The sequence below is a fragment of the Triplophysa dalaica genome, chromosome 14 (assembly GCF_015846415.1).
Source record: "Triplophysa dalaica isolate WHDGS20190420 chromosome 14, ASM1584641v1, whole genome shotgun sequence".
Lineage (NCBI taxonomy): Eukaryota > Metazoa > Chordata > Actinopteri > Cypriniformes > Nemacheilidae > Triplophysa > Triplophysa dalaica.
The window spans coordinates 22,064,796-22,083,372 of NC_079555.1; the positions used below are offsets into that span (position 1 = coordinate 22,064,796).

Here is an 18,577-nt window from a genome sequence, read left to right on the forward strand (position 1 = left end):
AAGCACTAGAAGCGGTCTATGTTATGCGTCATTCATACATAACTTTAAACTTTAGGATGGATTCAATGTTCTATGATTTAAACACATAACATATCTCTTCTCTTTGTGTTATAACTGTTTTGAACTTGGGAAGCAAAGATCCCCGCGACAACAGGATCATCTCTATCCGGGATGCTCGTGAGTGAAGCGGGTGCATTAAGCGCATCATTCTGCGTCCAAAGTATTTTTTTTACTTAAAGTAGTTTAAGATAAGGCAACAACATAACAAAAAGTGAATAAAATGAAGGGGGATGAATAGTTTTGCAAGCCACTGTATAATTGAGTCCCTAATGCATCTAGAAACATAGAAAACGTGAAAAAGAAGAACCCAGTAACTTTGTTGTTGTGAGCCTTTTTCTGCAAGCATGTAAGAAATCGAGCTGATCAGATTTCACACCCCTTGTGACATAGAAAGGGGTTCATATGATAATATAACCGCCCATTAATCTGCATGTTTACACACACTGCATAGCCGTGGCATGCACTACACCAGTGTTGTTTACACAACCATGGAGTGTTTTTAAGCAAAATATATTACAGACTTTTCATGGAGACCTCGATAAATCATGTCAACTTGTTAAAAATGTTCATCCGATGAGCCCTTTAAAAACAATTTTAATGTTTGCTCTGTAAACAAAACAAATAACTTCAATTATATATTAATATACCTGACAAATTTCAAACATATGCCTACAGATCAAAATGTTTTAAGATCATGTAAAATATTTTAAACCTATGTGTAGGGTTGAGATATTATACATCAGGACCTTTCAGCCTGCACCTTTCATGACCCAAACACGTCATTTCATGGAAAACATGATTTACTGTACATAAGACGGCTTCACTTAACATTCATACTCAAACTATTGAAACACACACACTCACCTGCATATCAGACCTAGTAAAGCTGCAGGAAGACACATAGTTGGTGTGCATTGCCACAGATTTCCTCTTAGCAGCCAAATTCTCGTTTTTATCCAAAGAGAGAGGATAGACTGAGCATTTATTATCCAGACCACTAAGAGAATGAGAAAGAGAGAGAGCAAAGAATGTTAGATTTTCAGTAGTTGACATTACTCTCGTCTTACATCTCAGTGTGTCTACTTCTATCTTAAGGCACAGTATAGCTGTTTCAGCGCTATAGGTTGCAAAACAATAACTAATCGTAGCTTGATGACGATTTGAAGAAGCGTGAAATGGTGGGATTTGTGGTCTTCACTTCCACTGATGATGGAAATCCATCTGAAGAGACTTACACTGTCATGGATGGCACACCGCTCCCACAAACAATCAGCAAACTGCTCATAGACACCGCCAAGTGTGCCTTATAAGCAGACCAACACTACATACTACAACAAATACTTCTGCCTTCATTCATGAGCCTCACTAATTTGTCATGCACAGATCCATCAGCATTTACGGTCAACTAAAATATTACTAAGACACCATTTATCATTTGTTATATTTTTCTACTAGTGGGTCCAGTATACTATAGTTCATTTATGTGTTTTGAAGATAGCAAAATAAAGTAAACTGGGACAAAATATACCCAAACATTCTTCGTACAGTGGACTACCAGTAAAACTGATCAAACTTTGGGACTAAATTATTCAGACACTTTGAAGTGTTTTTTCTTTAACTGTTAATGTGACCTTTTTACACACCAGACTGATCAAAAGAAGCTTTGCTTGGTTGCCCTAAATTTACTAAACTATGGCCAATAATCATGTGATTATGAGAGTAGTTGAAGGTGTCTGAATAAATGTTGGTTTGACTGTATCACGAGAGTGACTCAACAGTAGTACTTTAAAAGCGCTCTCGATCAGCCAGCACAACACTGATGCAGTCCGAACCACATGATTTCTGAGAGCGGAAACCAATGATACCCAGACATGATGACAGGTGACCCTATAAATGCTGGTTTAATTTCTGTGGATTCAACAAAATAATACAGTATAAGGGGCCGATCACATAGAAAGCATTTATTGCCATAGATGCGCCTTCTCCCATTGTCCAATCTAATGAAAGGAGAGGTGGGCCTTCCGGTGTGGTGACGGAACTATACAGTTGATTGAATTGTCTGGAGACTGAATGATGAAGGAGAAACTTATGTTGGCTGACGCCGGTTAATCGAACAAGGTTTAGCAAGCGCCCTCTGCTTGTACCTGTTCAAAGTTTTTGATAATATGACAGTTAAAAGCAACTAGAGCTTTAATCCTTGACTGACAGGACAGATGTTCCGGTGGATACCTAGCAACATAAAAACCCACTCCGCACTGCCCCTTTACAAAGAGTCAACCAAAAGGGCAGCGGCGCGCCTCATGCTTTCAAACATGAAGAGCCAGTTCTATGTGATCGCCCCCTAATAAGCTAAATATATAATATAGTACTAGTTAAAACATTGTTGACCTTTAATAGCTAAATCATGGAAATTCAGACCTACCCACACGCCACAGCACAGCCAGAAGGGGAGTAAGCACACGCCATCACCCACGTGCAAGGCATAGTAACTACATGCTCCTGTTCAACACACATCACAATTACTCCTAAGGAATGTGACCAGCATGACAGAAGAAACAACGTGCAGATATAACAGATGAGGCAACAATGACATGCTTAAGAAACAGTTAGGAAAATATAATTCCTGTGATTATCATTGACAGGGCACTGAAGCAGCCAGTTACTGGAGATCACTTGGCCGCACGTCTCTATCGGCCGATAATCAGATCTGTGACTCAATTGGCACTCATTACATTTGGTCAATCTCACGGACCGTCTCACATTAAAATGTTTCAGTTTGTTTGTCTCTTTGGTCACGTGTTGGACAATGAATTATATCGAAGTTGCAAGGGTGTTGTTTTCATCAAGACATTGATCACTGTAAAGTTAATGTGTATTGTGCTTGTTTATCTTATTCTATATTTACACAATTCATCACCCTGGATTTATAAGGTTCTATCTGCATTCTTAGTAGTAACACTTTATTAAGCTTCGTAGATTTTGCAAAAATGAGAGGAGGAACAAATCTCTTTTAAACTGTAATTGTCAAAAATGAAACTGTAAAACAGGTATATTATCAAAATCATCTCAAATTTGTAAATAGGGATTTTTAGACCAGATGAAATACAGACAAAATAAAATCACTTTCTGCTTGGAATTATAAGCTTCTATCTGAAGCAATTCATTTGAAGCAACACAAACAGTTAACTTGTCATTGATTTGAAAAGATCAAATTGGTGTTTTAATTGGTGTTGAGATGTTTAAAAAAAGTTACATTTAATGCTTTATTATTATTATTTCTTATATTATGTTACATTATCCTATTATATTTAATTATAAATATATAAATTCTTATTTCATATTTTAGGACGGATAACTTTTTGTCTTGTTCAGGTAAAGCATAAAAGGAAGTGCTAAATATTTTGTTTAGTTCAGATGTTCATTTTAGGTAGGAACCGGGACTTTATTCCACAGAAAGCGGGATAGATGAAATGACATTCTCTCTAAAGATACACTCAGCAGAAATAAAACTCTAATGTTGTTTGTTGTAATTAAAGCTGTCTTCATATGAATAATTCCAACTTCTTAAGTCATGAAGGTGGTTTTGTTCAGGTGCTTGCTTGTCACCATAACCAGCTGGAGTCTCCTCTCAGGTCCACTAGAGGGCACTCTCCACATCACCTGGACTATCCGTTCACTTTCCAATTCCCATAACCCATTTCTGGACGTATTAATTTACCATTGCATTCAGCTGTGTCTCAATAGCCTTATTACCTCTCACTAAATAAACCCTTTTAATTCAGTCTGTCTTGTCTTTATTATTGTATAGATATTAGTGATGGGAGAAACAAAGCTTTTCGAAGCTTTGAATCAATTTCTTTGCAAAATGATTCAGGTTTTCGAAGCGCTTGAAAAAACACATGCTGGCGCCACCTACTGGTGAAAATGTTGCGAAAGCATCAAGATCTCAGGCCAAACTCAATGACAGATTATACAAACATTGCTAACGTTTTCTTAAAATTGTAAGGTTTTAAAATAAATTTGAAATCTATCATTAAATATTAGTGTATGCATTTTGTGTTTAATTGTATTTAATTATAATCATCAGAACATTAACACAATTAGGATAACCATCACTTTCCCCTTTAACAATGCACTTATTTGTCTTTAAGGCTGTCTAGCCAAATTAGTAGTTAAAGTTAAGATCGTGTTATACATCTGGAAAAGGGCAATGAAAGAATTTTTTTAATGTTTTACAAAGTTAGCTTTATCTTAATTAATTGTAAGAACTCAACAAGATGTTTCACATTTATTTAAGACCACACAGAAATTATGTTTGACAAAAATTAAGCTGTGATAAGAGTACAACAAGACAGAAGCATTATTATATATTTTATTTTAGAAAATACGGTTTTGCAATGTTTAAGCAATTAAAGTTAATGATTCACTTTTTACAACACAACCTCTTTTCGAAAATCCCCATCGGGCAATTCCGTGAAAATGTCAACCTTACCACAAAAAAATCTAAGTTTTTACCAGGGTTTTTTTCTTGTGGTAACGGCACAGAATTTAACATTTGGTGGTTCGGACACCCATGTGAGATCTCTCTTCAAATTTGTAAAACATTTGTTATATTTTTATTGCATGATTTCTCATAGTCAGGAAAGAGCCATTTTCAGGATTGTCACAACATATTCCTCATAAATTGACACATGAAAATGAATATAAAGTAACTATTTTATTTTCTATGAAGAGGCATCCCTTCTCCATTCATTTGGTATTATTGCTTCAGGTTGTGCATTTTATTTCACAGAAATCCTACAAAGTTTGTCGTCTCCTAAAAACCATGTCCTTTTTCCATAATGCATGTTTATTTCCCTTTTTTTAAATATATATTTTTCTTCCATAGACTGACTTATTTTGAGGGTTAGACTCTATCGACAATGGTTAATTAAAATATAAACAGATGGTTCAATATAATCCTAACAAATTCATTCTCTGAGCATTTTTATGTCCTGTCCATAACGCTGGAATTGCCTCATCTCGCCCCTGAAGCCTCATCCTCCAGCACTGAAAAGGGCCGTCTCTTTGATCATGTCCACTAAAGCCTCAAAAATCCCCTTTGGCCTAGCTAAAAATACATTAGAAATGATTAATGTTCACTGAGTGTATTTTGTAAATATTTATAGTGTGCAGTTTTAAGGATTTGAGAGGTTAACATTTCTTTAATCACATCAAAATGTGTTCTTGATCACTTTTGTCTGTAAGATGTCCAGAAGAGTAAGTGTGGAGCACTTTTTACATGCTCGGTCTATGAATCTCCATCAGATGTATGCCAATCCAATAAATCACAGTGTTGGGAGTGCAATTGTTTTAACATTAATGAAATGGTGTGATGTGGATCACAAATCATACACCTAAAAAACTTCACTCCATTTATCTGTGATATTATTTGTTTAAAAGCCAAGTGATCAGTTTTGCATGCTCAGTCTTTGCATACTCAGTCTCAGTCAGTTTTTCTCTAGATTTCATGACAGGCAGTATTAGGACATCTTAAGATGATAACTGAAAAAAAATTCTACAAACATAATTGATTAATTTGTGGTTTATTTTAAATATACATAGTAAAACTTGACAACTATTTGTAAAAACCATAGTAGACACCTGTTTATATGTTCAACTTCAAATCAACACCCCCTAGTGGTGAAACATGGGAGTTACGAAACCGTTTTGAAACAGTAATGACATAACGAAACCTCGTTTCCTAAAGTCACATGACTTGGCCAGTTTAATACGCACTCTGAAGCACTGATTCAAAACAAAAGATTTGCTTTGCCCTTTGGATTTATATGCCCTGTGTGGATTGATTGCCTGTGTTTGGATTATTTATTTCATGGATTATCAATTTGGATTACTTCTTGAATAAAGGTGCATTTTTATTCTCAACCCATAAATCTCTGAGCAGTGCGGGACTAAATATAGTAATAGTTCCGTTTCTGTCGGTCTCTCAACGTTGTGTCGAGAACGACAGATGGGGTTTGCCTATGAGAACCAATCAACTCTTACTACTATAGAAAAGGCCAGGAGGGTCGAGCTCGGGAGAAAGCAGAAGTGATGTCAGCATTGCTAACTGGGGGATACGTGGTTCCTGTGGTCGGAGCGCGGTGCAAACCGCGCCCACCCCGGGTGCCATTTTTTCCCGAAGGTGCATGAGGAGCTGTGTGAAACTTGTAGCGCTCCACTCCCCGCCTGCTCCAGTCAACCAGCTCCGGCTCCCTTACTTCCCTCGATGGTGGGGCAGTCAAAGGCTACGTCAAGATCCCCCGGCTGGAATTTGCGGCTGCGTTGCACCTGTGCCCAGGCTGCCACCTGGGGGAATCGGCCATGCCTACCGTCCAAGGCGTGTAGGACTTCGGCATCACTGGTGTTGAAGGCTTGCGCTGCCGCGGGCCAGGCTGCCTCCTCTCTCTACGCCTCCACCCCATCAGCAACCTTCTCGCAAGAAGTAACACTGATGGAAAGACCCCAGGGAGAACAGCATCGGGCCTGACCTTCACAGCCACGGCTCTGATCGGTCGGTACGTGACGGCTGTTGCCTCGTCACCAAAGCTGGACCCATTTCAGGGCCTGGTGCCCACTTGCTCACAGAGTTTTCCCGTTCTCCCCGGGAGTACTTGCAGCCGATCGCACACTCCACTGGACTGTGCCCGGCAACCCGACCTCACGCCCTGGCAAGGCGTAGGGTCGTACACACACGACAGCTGCCACCACTCTCAAACCGACAGTGCGTGCAGCTGTCCCGCCAGGCAGGCAAAAATGCGGAGCCAACCTTCCCTCCAGGGACCCCCCGCGACATATGGCTAGCTCCGCCAGCCGACGAACCACCCCCCATGGGAATGGTGAAGCAGACCGTCCCCTTGGTCCCCCTGTCACAGTCCCTGGGAGCTCGAGAGCTGCCCACACTGTCTCGGTGGCTAATGAGGACGGTCCATCTTGGTTCCTCGATCCAGTTCACCAGAGACTCTCCCAAGTTTCGGGGCATCATCTCTACCTCTGTCAGAGGCAGGGACGCCTACATACTTCGGGTAGAGGTCACAACCCTTCGGGCGAAACAGGCATCAAGTTCGTCCCTCAAAACCAAGATGTTCAGTGGGTTACAGCCCGCACTGCGCCTCCACCTGGACCGCACGCAGAGCTCAGAAGCTCTGACCAGCTCCTTGTCTGAGTTGGAGGACAGCAGAAGGGGAAGGCTGTCTCCAAGCAGAGGCTGGCGCACTGGGTCGTTGATGCCGTTACGACGGCATACCGATCTCAGAATCTCCCATGCCCATTGGCAGTGAGGGCTTACTCCACACGGGGTATAGCCACCTCCTGGGCACTGGCCAGAATCACCTCTGTAGAAGACATCTGTAGAGCTGCGGGATGGGCTACGCCCAAACAAGGCTTCGCAAGGGTTAACAACCTTTGCATAAATCTGGTGTCAGCCCACGTCCTGCGTGGCGACATGTAGGACTGGCATCCGGGGGGGGCATATGCCTGCGAAAGCACCTTTCCACCCTCCAGTAGGTTGGGTCAGTGTGCTATCTACCTCTCTTCTTACCCAAACATATGGCTAAGAACAGGTATCTCACCAACCTTCCTTCTTACCCAAACACTGGTTAAGGACAGGCATTCCATCCATCACTAAGCAAGCACCCCCTGGGGGTTGACTGGGCAGAGCAGCCTTCCCCCTCAGGCCGGGACACCATATGAACTATCACAGATAGCTCTAACCGGACCTAGTGCTACCGGACGTTTGTAACACGACCTCCGTGGGCTGTTCCGTCCGATTTATCCTCATAAAATGGTTCCGAGGACCATGATCTTCCCCAGTTGGACCACCACCTCGTGGTTAACTACTCAGCCAGCACGTTCCATGCGTTCTCCTCCAAGGACGAGACCGTACCTATGTCTATCGTATTCCTCCCCACGGGTAGGAGGTGGCCTCTGCAGCGCATCCCTAATTAAGGAAGTTGCGCTTACCCGATGTAAACCCAAGCCGGACGGCCTCTCGCCAGTAGAGAGCTAAGGCCTCCGTCCGTGAAAGGTTACCGGTCAGGGCTGTACCCATCTTTCTCCAAGAAAGCTCTGGAACCCCCCGACCACCACACTGGAAGGTTACAGTTTCGCGAAAGCTTCGAGATGACACGCCCAGGCCTGTTACCATCGCTTCGCTTGAGATTGTAACGCGATACCGCGTTGTGGCGTTTTCCATGGGCAACCCCATCTGTCGTTCTCGACACAACATCGAGAGACCGACAGAAAGGGAACGTCTTGGTTACGCAAGTAACCTCAGTTCCCTGATGGAGGGAACGAGACGTTGTTTCCCTTATGCCACAACATGTATCGTATTCTGATGCAGTCGTGAGAGGCTCTATGGCTCTTCAGAATAAGAGGTGAATGAATGCCCGGTGGCGGAGACCGGCATGCAGATTTCATTCGCCAAATTTCATTGGCCCTTTCTATAGTAGTCAGAGTTGATTGGTTCTCAAGGGCGAATCCCATCTGTCGTTCTCGACACAACGTCTTGTTCCCTCCATCAGGGAACTGAGGTTACATACGTAACCAAGACATTTTCAGCCATACTGTAAAGTTTTACCACATATTGGTGAAATACATTCTGTTTTTGCTGTGTATAAAACATACAATATGTTTCAAAGTTTATTCATATAAACACCAATTACGTACAGTTGTGCTCATAAATTTACACACCCCTTGCAGAATCTGGAAAAAACTTATTTTTCTCTGATTCTTAAGACAGTATGATGTTACCTAAACAATCAATGAGAGTTTTTATGTTGAGTCATAGTTGTTTAAGGGTTTCTTGTGTGTCCATAAAATATCTCAATAAAACTACTGAGGGATTTGAATGTCCATTTTCACACTTAGACAGTTCACCAGGAATGGTGTGGGTTTGTGGTGAAACTGCATATTACCATTTAGATGCAGGGGAATGGAAAGGTTGTTGTTATGCTGCTATTTTGTCCACAGGAACTAGCATAATGGAAAAGACAAATCTGGCCACATCTTTGAATAGACATAAAAGGGAAGTAAAACTGCCAAATTATTATGCAGGCCATAAGATAAGTGATCCATGGACTACTCCTTGGGAAAACGTGGGATGGTCCCTAGCAGGTTTGTTTACAGGAACCGGTACTACTGTTGCTCTGAACAAAATTAATGGTCTGGCATGGCAAGTTCTTTCTTTGGAAAATGACACAGCACAAGCTTTAAACTTAATCTCTAACGAATTAAAGAAAATGAGAGTTGCCGTCGTGCAACATAGACTTGCTTTGGATATATTAACAGCAGAGAAAGGAGGAGTGTGCAAAATGCTAGGAGTATCTTGTTGTTTTTCAATTCCAGATTATGCAGACAATGTCACCGACGTTGTGAAGCACATGAGAGAATCAGTTCGTGAACCCACACCGGTAGATGCAACATGGTTTCAATGGTTGGACAGCCTATCCGGGGGATGGGGATATTGGAAAACCGGTAAAGTAATTCCAGTTGTGATGACCATCTTAGCCTTGTTATTATTTTTGCCATGCATGTTGCAGTGTGTGGTCGGATGTGTTAAAAGATCTGTTACTTCCTTTACAACCAAAGGAACCGATCGAATGATGTTAGCGAAAAGAACGACTGACGTCAACCAGGCTATGCTGGTTAGACGCACATCTAAAGGTTATCGTCCGAAAGATCAGAATCAAACTTGGGGATCCATATTTGATCATAACAGCGATACGGACGAGGATGATAATGATTGTGTTCAAACACAGGAGTTAGAACCAGAACCAATACCGGTGATAGAAGAACCAAGAAATGTTGATGGACGTGACAATGTAATGGAAGGAGATAATGGGCTTGACGATTCGGTAATTGAGATTGGCACAGTAGATGATGAAGAGTAGATATAATTATGTTTATGTTTTCGTTTTTATTGAGGGTGATTGGTGTTGTTATGTTTTTATTACAAATCAGTCCGATTGATCTTTTACCTCAAAGAGCAGCTTGCAAACCAGAAAACCACATAAAAATACGCATATGCAACTATCCTTTTATTAAAAAATTTGTGTTAACCTTTTGATTAACCTTTTGTACTACTCTATATATATTTGTTCTTTAAAGGGACACAGGACGGCTTGTAAGACCGTTGGTCTGAAAGTGGCCATTGTGAGAATCTGGATTTCGTCCTGTCCTCCACAAATACTGCATCTGTGTTTATTCCAATATACATCATATGTATTCTTATTATTCACTTCTATTCATAATATTTGCTCCTTACTTTCTTGTTGTTTAACCTCGTTGAAAGTTGTATTATGTCTTATGCTGTCTTATGTTGATATAAGCATCTGTTGTTCTCCATATCAAGGTTCCTAATGATGTCTATGGACGATTGTTTTGTTATTGTAATATTAAATATGTAATCATATCTGATTGTTCAGGAGGAAAGACTAAACAGAAAGTCTGGTGATTTTCCACTGTTTTGGTGGTTTTATATGACGCCTCCTGAGGCAAACTTATAAGTATTAGTCCTAAAATAATAAACTTTGGACTCTGATTGAACAAGCACTTGTGTCTGTGTCAAACTTTGTCTCCAGGATCCTGAATACTCTGTGTGTTCCGTCGACTAGACTCTTCAACCGTAGAATATTGTTTAGACAAGGGGACAGAAGAAGTTTACATTCTTTCAATGAGTCATTAGACTGTCCACTGATCTTAAGAAAAATTATCCAGGTCCTCCACAATCTTTGCTTTTTCAGAATTTCTGGATATTTGACTGATGTCCAGCAGTAACTGTATGATGTTGAGATTCATCTTTTTACATTGAGGACAATCAAGAGACTCTTACACAACTATTACAATAGATAGAAACATTCAGTGCTGCCCAAGTCAACACCATTCATTTAAAGTCAGGTGGGTGTAAACCTCTGAAAATAGTTTTGGTGTAAAAAAAACTATATATAATTTCCTGAAAAACATTTATGTATTTTTTATTATTCTGAAGGACATTAGTGAATGAAAAAATAAGATGTATAAATGAAACAATAACAATTTACACCAAAACCATTTTCATAGGTTTTACACCCACCTAACTTTAAATGAATTGTGTTGACTTTATAATAGTTGTGTAAGAGTCTCTTGATTGTCCTCCATGTAAACAGAGGATTCTCAACATCACAATCTCAACAGTTACTGCTGCACATGATTCAAATATCCAAAATTCTGAAAAAGCAAAGATTGTGGAGAACTCTGTGTGATTGTTTTGAAGATCAGTGGACAGTCTAATGACTCATGACACACAAGAAACCCTTAAACAACTATGACTAAACATAAAAACTCTCATTGATTGTTTAGGTAACATCATTCTGTATTAAGAATCAGGGGCGTCTAAACTTTTGCACTGGGATATTTTGAGAAATTCTATTATTATTCTTTAGTGTGAACTTTATGTTAACATTTCTTTAGTGAAATAACTTGCACAGGGCAGGACTAAATTGAAAATAAACCTTCATTTTCAAAATTCCACTTATTCTTACAAATATTTAATCTTTTCCCAGATTCTGCAAAAGGTGTGTAAACTTTTGAGCACAACTGTAAATATGTCCTCATTTAATGACAAGACAACGCAATGAAGCTGTGGCGTAAAAAAACTAATGAAGCACATCTGTCACTTCTCCGATGCGCCATGTTTGAAGTTCAAACCCTGGCCACATGGGGAGATTCGGTATCAAATTGATTTCCCAACTTCCCAGTGGGAAACGTGACATCATAGGACGTTCATGTGCAATTTTTACCACGGAAATTTAGAAACTTTTTTCCGATAATTCCAAGAGCATGTGAAGGGAGCATAAGACCACATCAATTAATTCAATTGTTGACTTTTTGATCTTTAAGGCTTAATATTGTAATTTTAAGACGATTTAAGATTTAATTTGAAAAAAATTGTATTTGGTCCTCTTGTGAGTATTCAAAGTGCTGATAAACTCACAAACAGAACCTTAGAGAAACAAGTTAGAGTTTGACCAGCTAGAACCTCTTATAACAAAAGTCTTACAGAACTTAATTTACAGAAAACCATCACAGACTAGGGAAATGTGAATATATTCAGAGCCTTTTAATTCTAAGGTGCTGAATTATAATAAATAATAATATAAACAAGGCAGCAGCTTTATCAGAAATATTTGTCAGTCATCAATGAGTCATTCATCAAGAGACTTTTTTTCGATTCTAACGAATTGGTTTCATGATTCACTGACTCAGTTAAAATGTTCTACCAACAACTTGTCCTCTTAGTTTAACATTTAAAGTAAGCCTTACATTTCCCTTTCTGAACTTTGCTGTATAAATAAATATGTTGCACATTTGAATTCATTTCCACATGAAAAATGGTATTGTCTACTTTAGCATTCTGTACCAAACGTCTTACCAATTACTATAGTCAATACCACAAAACAGTGTTGTGAACAGTATAATACAGTTCACTATAGTAAATACAAAGTGTTTCATTTAGATGTGGTTTATTGTGTAGATTTTGATCATGAACACGGCACAGTATGGTGATACTTCAGCTGGTATAGTATCGGAAGAGGTATTTATGTTATCGTGACAACCCTACTCACAATGTGGAGACAGCATAAAAATGATTCAAACATAAACAGCAACAATCTACAAACATGGACAAAAACTAATGATTACTTCTGATAATCTCTCTCTCTCTCTCTTTAGCATGCATTTAAAACCCATGTACATGCAACTTTATTCAAATTTTCACACGTGAAATTCTGTACAACAGCATTTATTTTAGTGGTGGGCCGTTAACGGCAACGCAGTGAGACTTTTATCGCGCGATAAAAAAAATGTCGCCGTTAATCTATTCTCAAAGTTGGGTTGGGAGCTGGGTCTATACTACGCAAGCTATGATGACTTTCACCTTGATATTTTAGCGCGGATGTATACCAGCTTAACTGCACTGTACGGGGCGAGAACGAGATTTTTCAACTCGCGTGATTCGCGTCATTCGCGGAAGCAGAAGCCGCCTCATCATCTCATAACCAGGGCTTCATTCGCGCAGCAAGTAGGTCTATTGGCTCTTTGCATTAACATATAAATCACTCGCGCTTGACACGCCATTCGAGTTTGGTCTGAACACAACATAACGTTACTGTGAAATTACCGCATCAAACGTGACGTGCTAACATAGATGCAGCTATGAAGCCGCCGGGTTTGCTTCAGGGAATATTAATTTTTAAGAAGCTTCCCAATAGAAACATCGACAAGACTAAGGTTGTTGGCACCTTGTGAATGCGGAATTGGTTTAAAAAAAACACTTTCTCTCAACAGGTAGTGGTCTAGTTTCTCTCAACAGGTAGTGGTCTAGCTTTAGTTGAAACCAGTAACTTTGTATTGAGATCTAATGTATTATGGCTCCTGTATGACATATCGCTTGTTGCTCCCTCACTCTTTGTAAGTCGCTCTGGATAAAAGCATCTGCTAAATGACTAAATGTAAATGTACTGTAGGAGCTCTTCCAGTCTCAAGTACCACCTAAACGCAAATCATCCCTTAGCTAATGCGAAAGTAAACACAAGTTCATCTTATTGAACATAATTTAATTTTCATCACCAATTATCATAGTAGAACAGCTCTCTCAAGCAGTTTGTGATGTATTTTGGAAACAGGAGATGAGCCCCTGGTCTAATGCGCCACCTGGCTTGAGAAACCCGTTCTCAAAGAATTACTTTTAGTCATTATTTGGGTAGCACACATATTCTGAATGCCTTCGGCAGAATTCAAATGAGCCATTTTAATCTAGATTAATCTAGATTAATTCCAAGATTAATCTAGATTAATCTAGATTAAAAAAATTAATCTATGCCCACCACTAATTTATTTACGCTTGGCTGATGTTAAATGTTGTGCAGGATTCGTTTTTTCTTAATACCTCAGATTTCCATCAGAGTGCATTACAACTGTAAAACCCGCAGATTAAGCTGCACAGAAAAAACATTTATCTATTTACATACAGAAAAGTATAGTGACAGATATTGAAATATTTACCTTATTTGTTGTGTATGCATCCCACACAATGACTTTTCCATCCTACAGGAGAAATGATAAAATGGCTTGAGAACTAATGAACTATGGCTTCTAACCCTTCAGGACAACACACAACATGTAAAAAGCAATTTCTTGTTCTTCATCCATGAAAAGTAAGAAGTGGTCAAGCAGTATGAGTAATGTTACCTGAGAGGAGCTGACCATTCTTCTCTTGTCCAGGCACCAGTCCATACACAGCACTTTATTCCCGTGTCCCTTTAAAGTTCTCCTCGTCTTCATGACAAGCTGACCTAGAGTCTCTATCTTCTCTGCCACCTGATTCACTACAGCCAGACAGATATATCACCCAAAAATGAAAAGTCAATCATCATTCACTCACCCTCTTGTCATTTCAAACCTGTGTGACTTTCTTTCTTCCGCAGAACACAAAAGAAGATATTTTGAAGAATGTTGTTAACTGGACCCCATTCACTTGCATTGGTTTTGTGTCTGCACAATATAAGTCAATGTGTGCTGGCATTGTTCGGTTACCGACTTTCTTTAAAATATCTTCTTCTGTGTTCTGCTGGATGATGACAGAATTGTCCTTTTTTATTTTGCGTGTGGTATTTCAGATTATTGATAAGGCAGCTTTTTAGATCTCTGACATTTACAACTTTATAAAATATTGACATAGATTTTAAATAAAATGGTAAATCAGAGTAAAAATCTTAAAAAAGATCTTAAAGTTCACTTAATACTCCCCCTCTCATTCTCCTTCTGCTACTAGTCAGAGCCGTTGAAAGTTGTGACACTCCCGTAGACGTTCAAATGCATGAGTAACTCGTGTCATGATGGGCTCTAGTTCCTAACATTGCATTGAAGCCCCTTTATTTCAGTGTTCCCAAACACATTCCCTGATAAGTTGATGAAATACATCTCTGTTAAACTGGTGTTTTTTTATTAGGATGTTTTGGGAAAAAACTGTTTTCTTAAATAAAAATGCCTTTGTGTGTTTGTATATGTGATTGAATGAGTTTCTATGAAGACTGCTCATTAAATGAAAATGTTATCTACACTCTCCCTGTATAAATGATGTAATAAAATGTCTGAATGACTTGCATTTAGTTAGTTTTTGGTCCTCTTTATAGTGTTGCCCATTGCTTTCATTGCGCTGTATGGCCCTCTCTCTGTGTCTACTCTGTTCACCAAGCGGCATGGAGAAGCACAACATTCATGGACAAACAGGGTTTTCAATAACTAATCACTTATTCACCTTGTTTGAGCATTTATGATTCAAAATGCGATAACTGTCTGGGCATGTAAACACGAACACAGACAGATTTAAGCAGTTCAATGCCTAACTATAGCGTTAAAACTATTTAAACCGGCCGTGCAAAGGGAATTTCATGCATTCCGACTTCTTTACAATGTTAAACGTGCTGTCTTCTCATGCTTAACATGGTCAAAAAACGAGTTGGGCGTATTACTGTGCTCGATACATTCCCTCAGTGATCACTGATAGCATATTCTGGCAACACGACCAACTTGATTGCTCACCTTGCTCGGCACCATCCAGAGCTGAATCTTGAGCTGAATGCCAAACAACCTGAATCTTGATGTGACAGTGAGTAAATTACCGAGTACTTCGGAGAAAGCTAAACGCATTACAGTGCAAATATGATCTATACTTTGGAGTCGAGGTTCATTATACCATCAAGGATTCTTTTTCAGTGACAGTCAAATCCTGCAGAGCTGCTTCGTCATGTAGTGACTAAATGGAACTTAATGGGTAAAGACCCTGCTTTAGTCACAGACAACACTTCTAATATGGCTATAGCTGCACAATTAGACACTGTCTCCATGCTAAGCGCACACTCTCAACCTGGCCTCACAGCACCCACTAAAGCACCAGCTGTTGCAAAGTTACTTGGATGAGTATGACACGTTGCAGAAGTGCTCCAGGGCTTCATGCTTTGCAGAAAATCTAAAGTTACTGGAGCTCCCTCTGATAACAGAGGTTTTAACAAGATCGAATAGTGCCACTGACATGGTTATCGTTTCCTAGTACAACAGCCTCCAGTTACAGCTGAGCCGTGGAAGAGAGAGAAAGATATGAGCACCTTGATTGAGTCGGACATATCCAATGCAGAGGAATTAATTTAGGCCATGAAACCAGTGAAGGTAGCACCATGTGTTATGTCAGATGAGAAAAACCTGATGCTCTCTGTCATAGCCCCACTACATGCAGAGCTCCAGCATGACACCAAAGAGAACAGCTCAGGGGAGCGACAATCTTTACCAAGCTGCACGTCTGAAGCACTTACAATCTGGTGCGTATAGGAAGAGTGGAAGTCAGCATTGGTGACACCTACAGGTTACTCTGAATACTTAGTCATGCTAAATGGACAGCATAACGCACCTTCAGTATTCCAGGATTTCATGCATGAGGTCGTCAGAGACTTTTTGCATCAGTTCGAGATTGTCGACATAGACGACATTCTGATCTACCTCTCAAAGCATGCTGCGGAGGTCCTAGAGTGCCTCAGGGAACATCACCTGCACCTCAATGCTGAAAAGTGTAGCTTCCACCTATCTTCCATCCAGTTTCCTGGTTAACACATCTTAAGGGTATCGCCATGGACGAGGGGTAGGTGACCGCAGTACGCAACTGGCCAACACCCACAACCATCAAAGAACTTCAACCTTTCTGGGTCATCGTCGAGATAGACACGTCCTCTTCCAGGGTAGGAGCGCATTGGTTTAGGGGTGCTCAACATCTGTTCATCACATACACAGACCACAGAACCTGCAGCACACAAAAATCTACCCAGGGTCCAATGGAACCCTCTCACTTCTCAAGGAGAGCTTCTGGGGGTCCGTAATGGCGGGCGCAATGACCAAAAAATCTATTTCACAGAATGAGTCAATTTATTTTACGACGACAATATATTTCACAGTTACAATTTCCTATTATAATTCTATATCTTATCCCTATATTTCATTTATTTATTTATTACAGAACATTTCCTTTAAATGCTCACCATGGTTACAATGTTGGAAAGTTATGAAAATGTACTAAGGAAATCAGATTTATTATGATAGGCTATAGCCAGAAGATAAATATAAACAAATATGTATACAGCAGGAAGATAGACAACATGTAAGACAATGAAGTACGAATATATGCACAAACAATGAAAATACATGTAGGCCTATATGATTGGTGTTATAAACCGATGTTCATGGGGTCTGTCCTATAGGTCTTCATCTCTCTTCACTTTATATTAGATGTGCACTGTCACTGTGTTGCGACTCTGTCTTTAGGTTTGTTTATTTTCGCGCTTGTCATTGCACTGCGAATCTCTGATGACTTCACTGGCGTCGATCAAATAGGGAGGTAGCGCATCACGCTAAAAGTGTTCACGCGAGGAGCATCATTGCGCAAGTTTGGCCTCGGCTCGCCTAAAGTTGAACTTTATTAAAACTATTAACAGCTTTATAAAACAATCTGACTTCTGAAATACATGAGAATCAGTTTTTTTCATTTGCATGCGCATATACCTGCACCCCTGCATGAGCACTGCGGGTGAGAGAGAACACGCCGGAATAGAGCGAATCACAAAACTACAGACTGAAAGAAGATCAAAATAATATTTATCTATTTATCTATTATCCATTTTTTATGAGTGAATTCATTCACATTTTTTTCTCATCTTAACACCCAACTTGCAGAGTGCTAAGCTAACCACGCCTACTTATTTACATTCCGCATTTATTTACATTTACATTTATTTACAAAAATCTCTTACGGTTGACATTTTATTCCGCGGTAACAGAATATTCCGTCATTCCGCCCAGCCCTAGTGGTCCGGTATGACAGCGGATGTGAGACAGTTCATCCAGTCTTGTAGAGCCTGCTCCATCTCCAAGAACTCCAGACACTTACCTAAAGAATTATTTATTTCATGGCCGTTTTAGTATAATTCATGTAAAGTTATGTCTTTATTGGGGGAGGAATTGCATATCTTAGGAAATGTGACTGTGAGTTTGTCTCTATTAGCGAAGCTGCATAAACTACATATCAGGCATTAAATGTAAAATCCAATTTGTGCATTAATTGGTCTCATGTTAAATATAAGTGTATTAATAAAGCAAGTGAGTATATGTGCACACTTTCGTTTCTGTCGGGACTTCCCTCAGAGGCTCTGCTGCAGTGACGGTCCTGCACTTAATTCTCTAAACGACCACAAGATGGCGGAGCTTATCAACAAATCCGATATTAGAAAACACATATTTGATTAGAGGAATTTGATTAAATATCGGGACAAGTATCAGGAAACATTTTTTCCCTACTATGGCGAGGGATGGAACGTGTTTCTGTGTTTTAACAGTTATAACAGTCAGGGATGTCGCTAGGCCGTTTTTAGGTGGGCTTAGCCACCCTTACCTTATAGCT

General features: G+C 39.8%; 1 protein-coding gene across 1 annotated transcript in view; it reads right to left on the reverse strand.

Moving 5' to 3' along the window:
* The window catches only part of gnb5b (guanine nucleotide binding protein (G protein), beta 5b), a 54,317-nt gene that overhangs the window by 25,232 nt on the left and 10,508 nt on the right, over positions 1 to 18,577 (reverse strand). Inside the window, exons 3-6 of the mRNA XM_056766906.1 lie at positions 14,326 to 14,462; positions 14,140 to 14,181; positions 2,483 to 2,559; positions 925 to 1,057 (exon numbers count right to left, since the gene is read on the reverse strand). Coding sequence (XP_056622884.1) covers positions 925 to 1,057; positions 2,483 to 2,559; positions 14,140 to 14,181; positions 14,326 to 14,462 — 389 coding nt within the window. The remainder of the gene's footprint in view (positions 1 to 924; positions 1,058 to 2,482; positions 2,560 to 14,139; positions 14,182 to 14,325; positions 14,463 to 18,577) is intronic.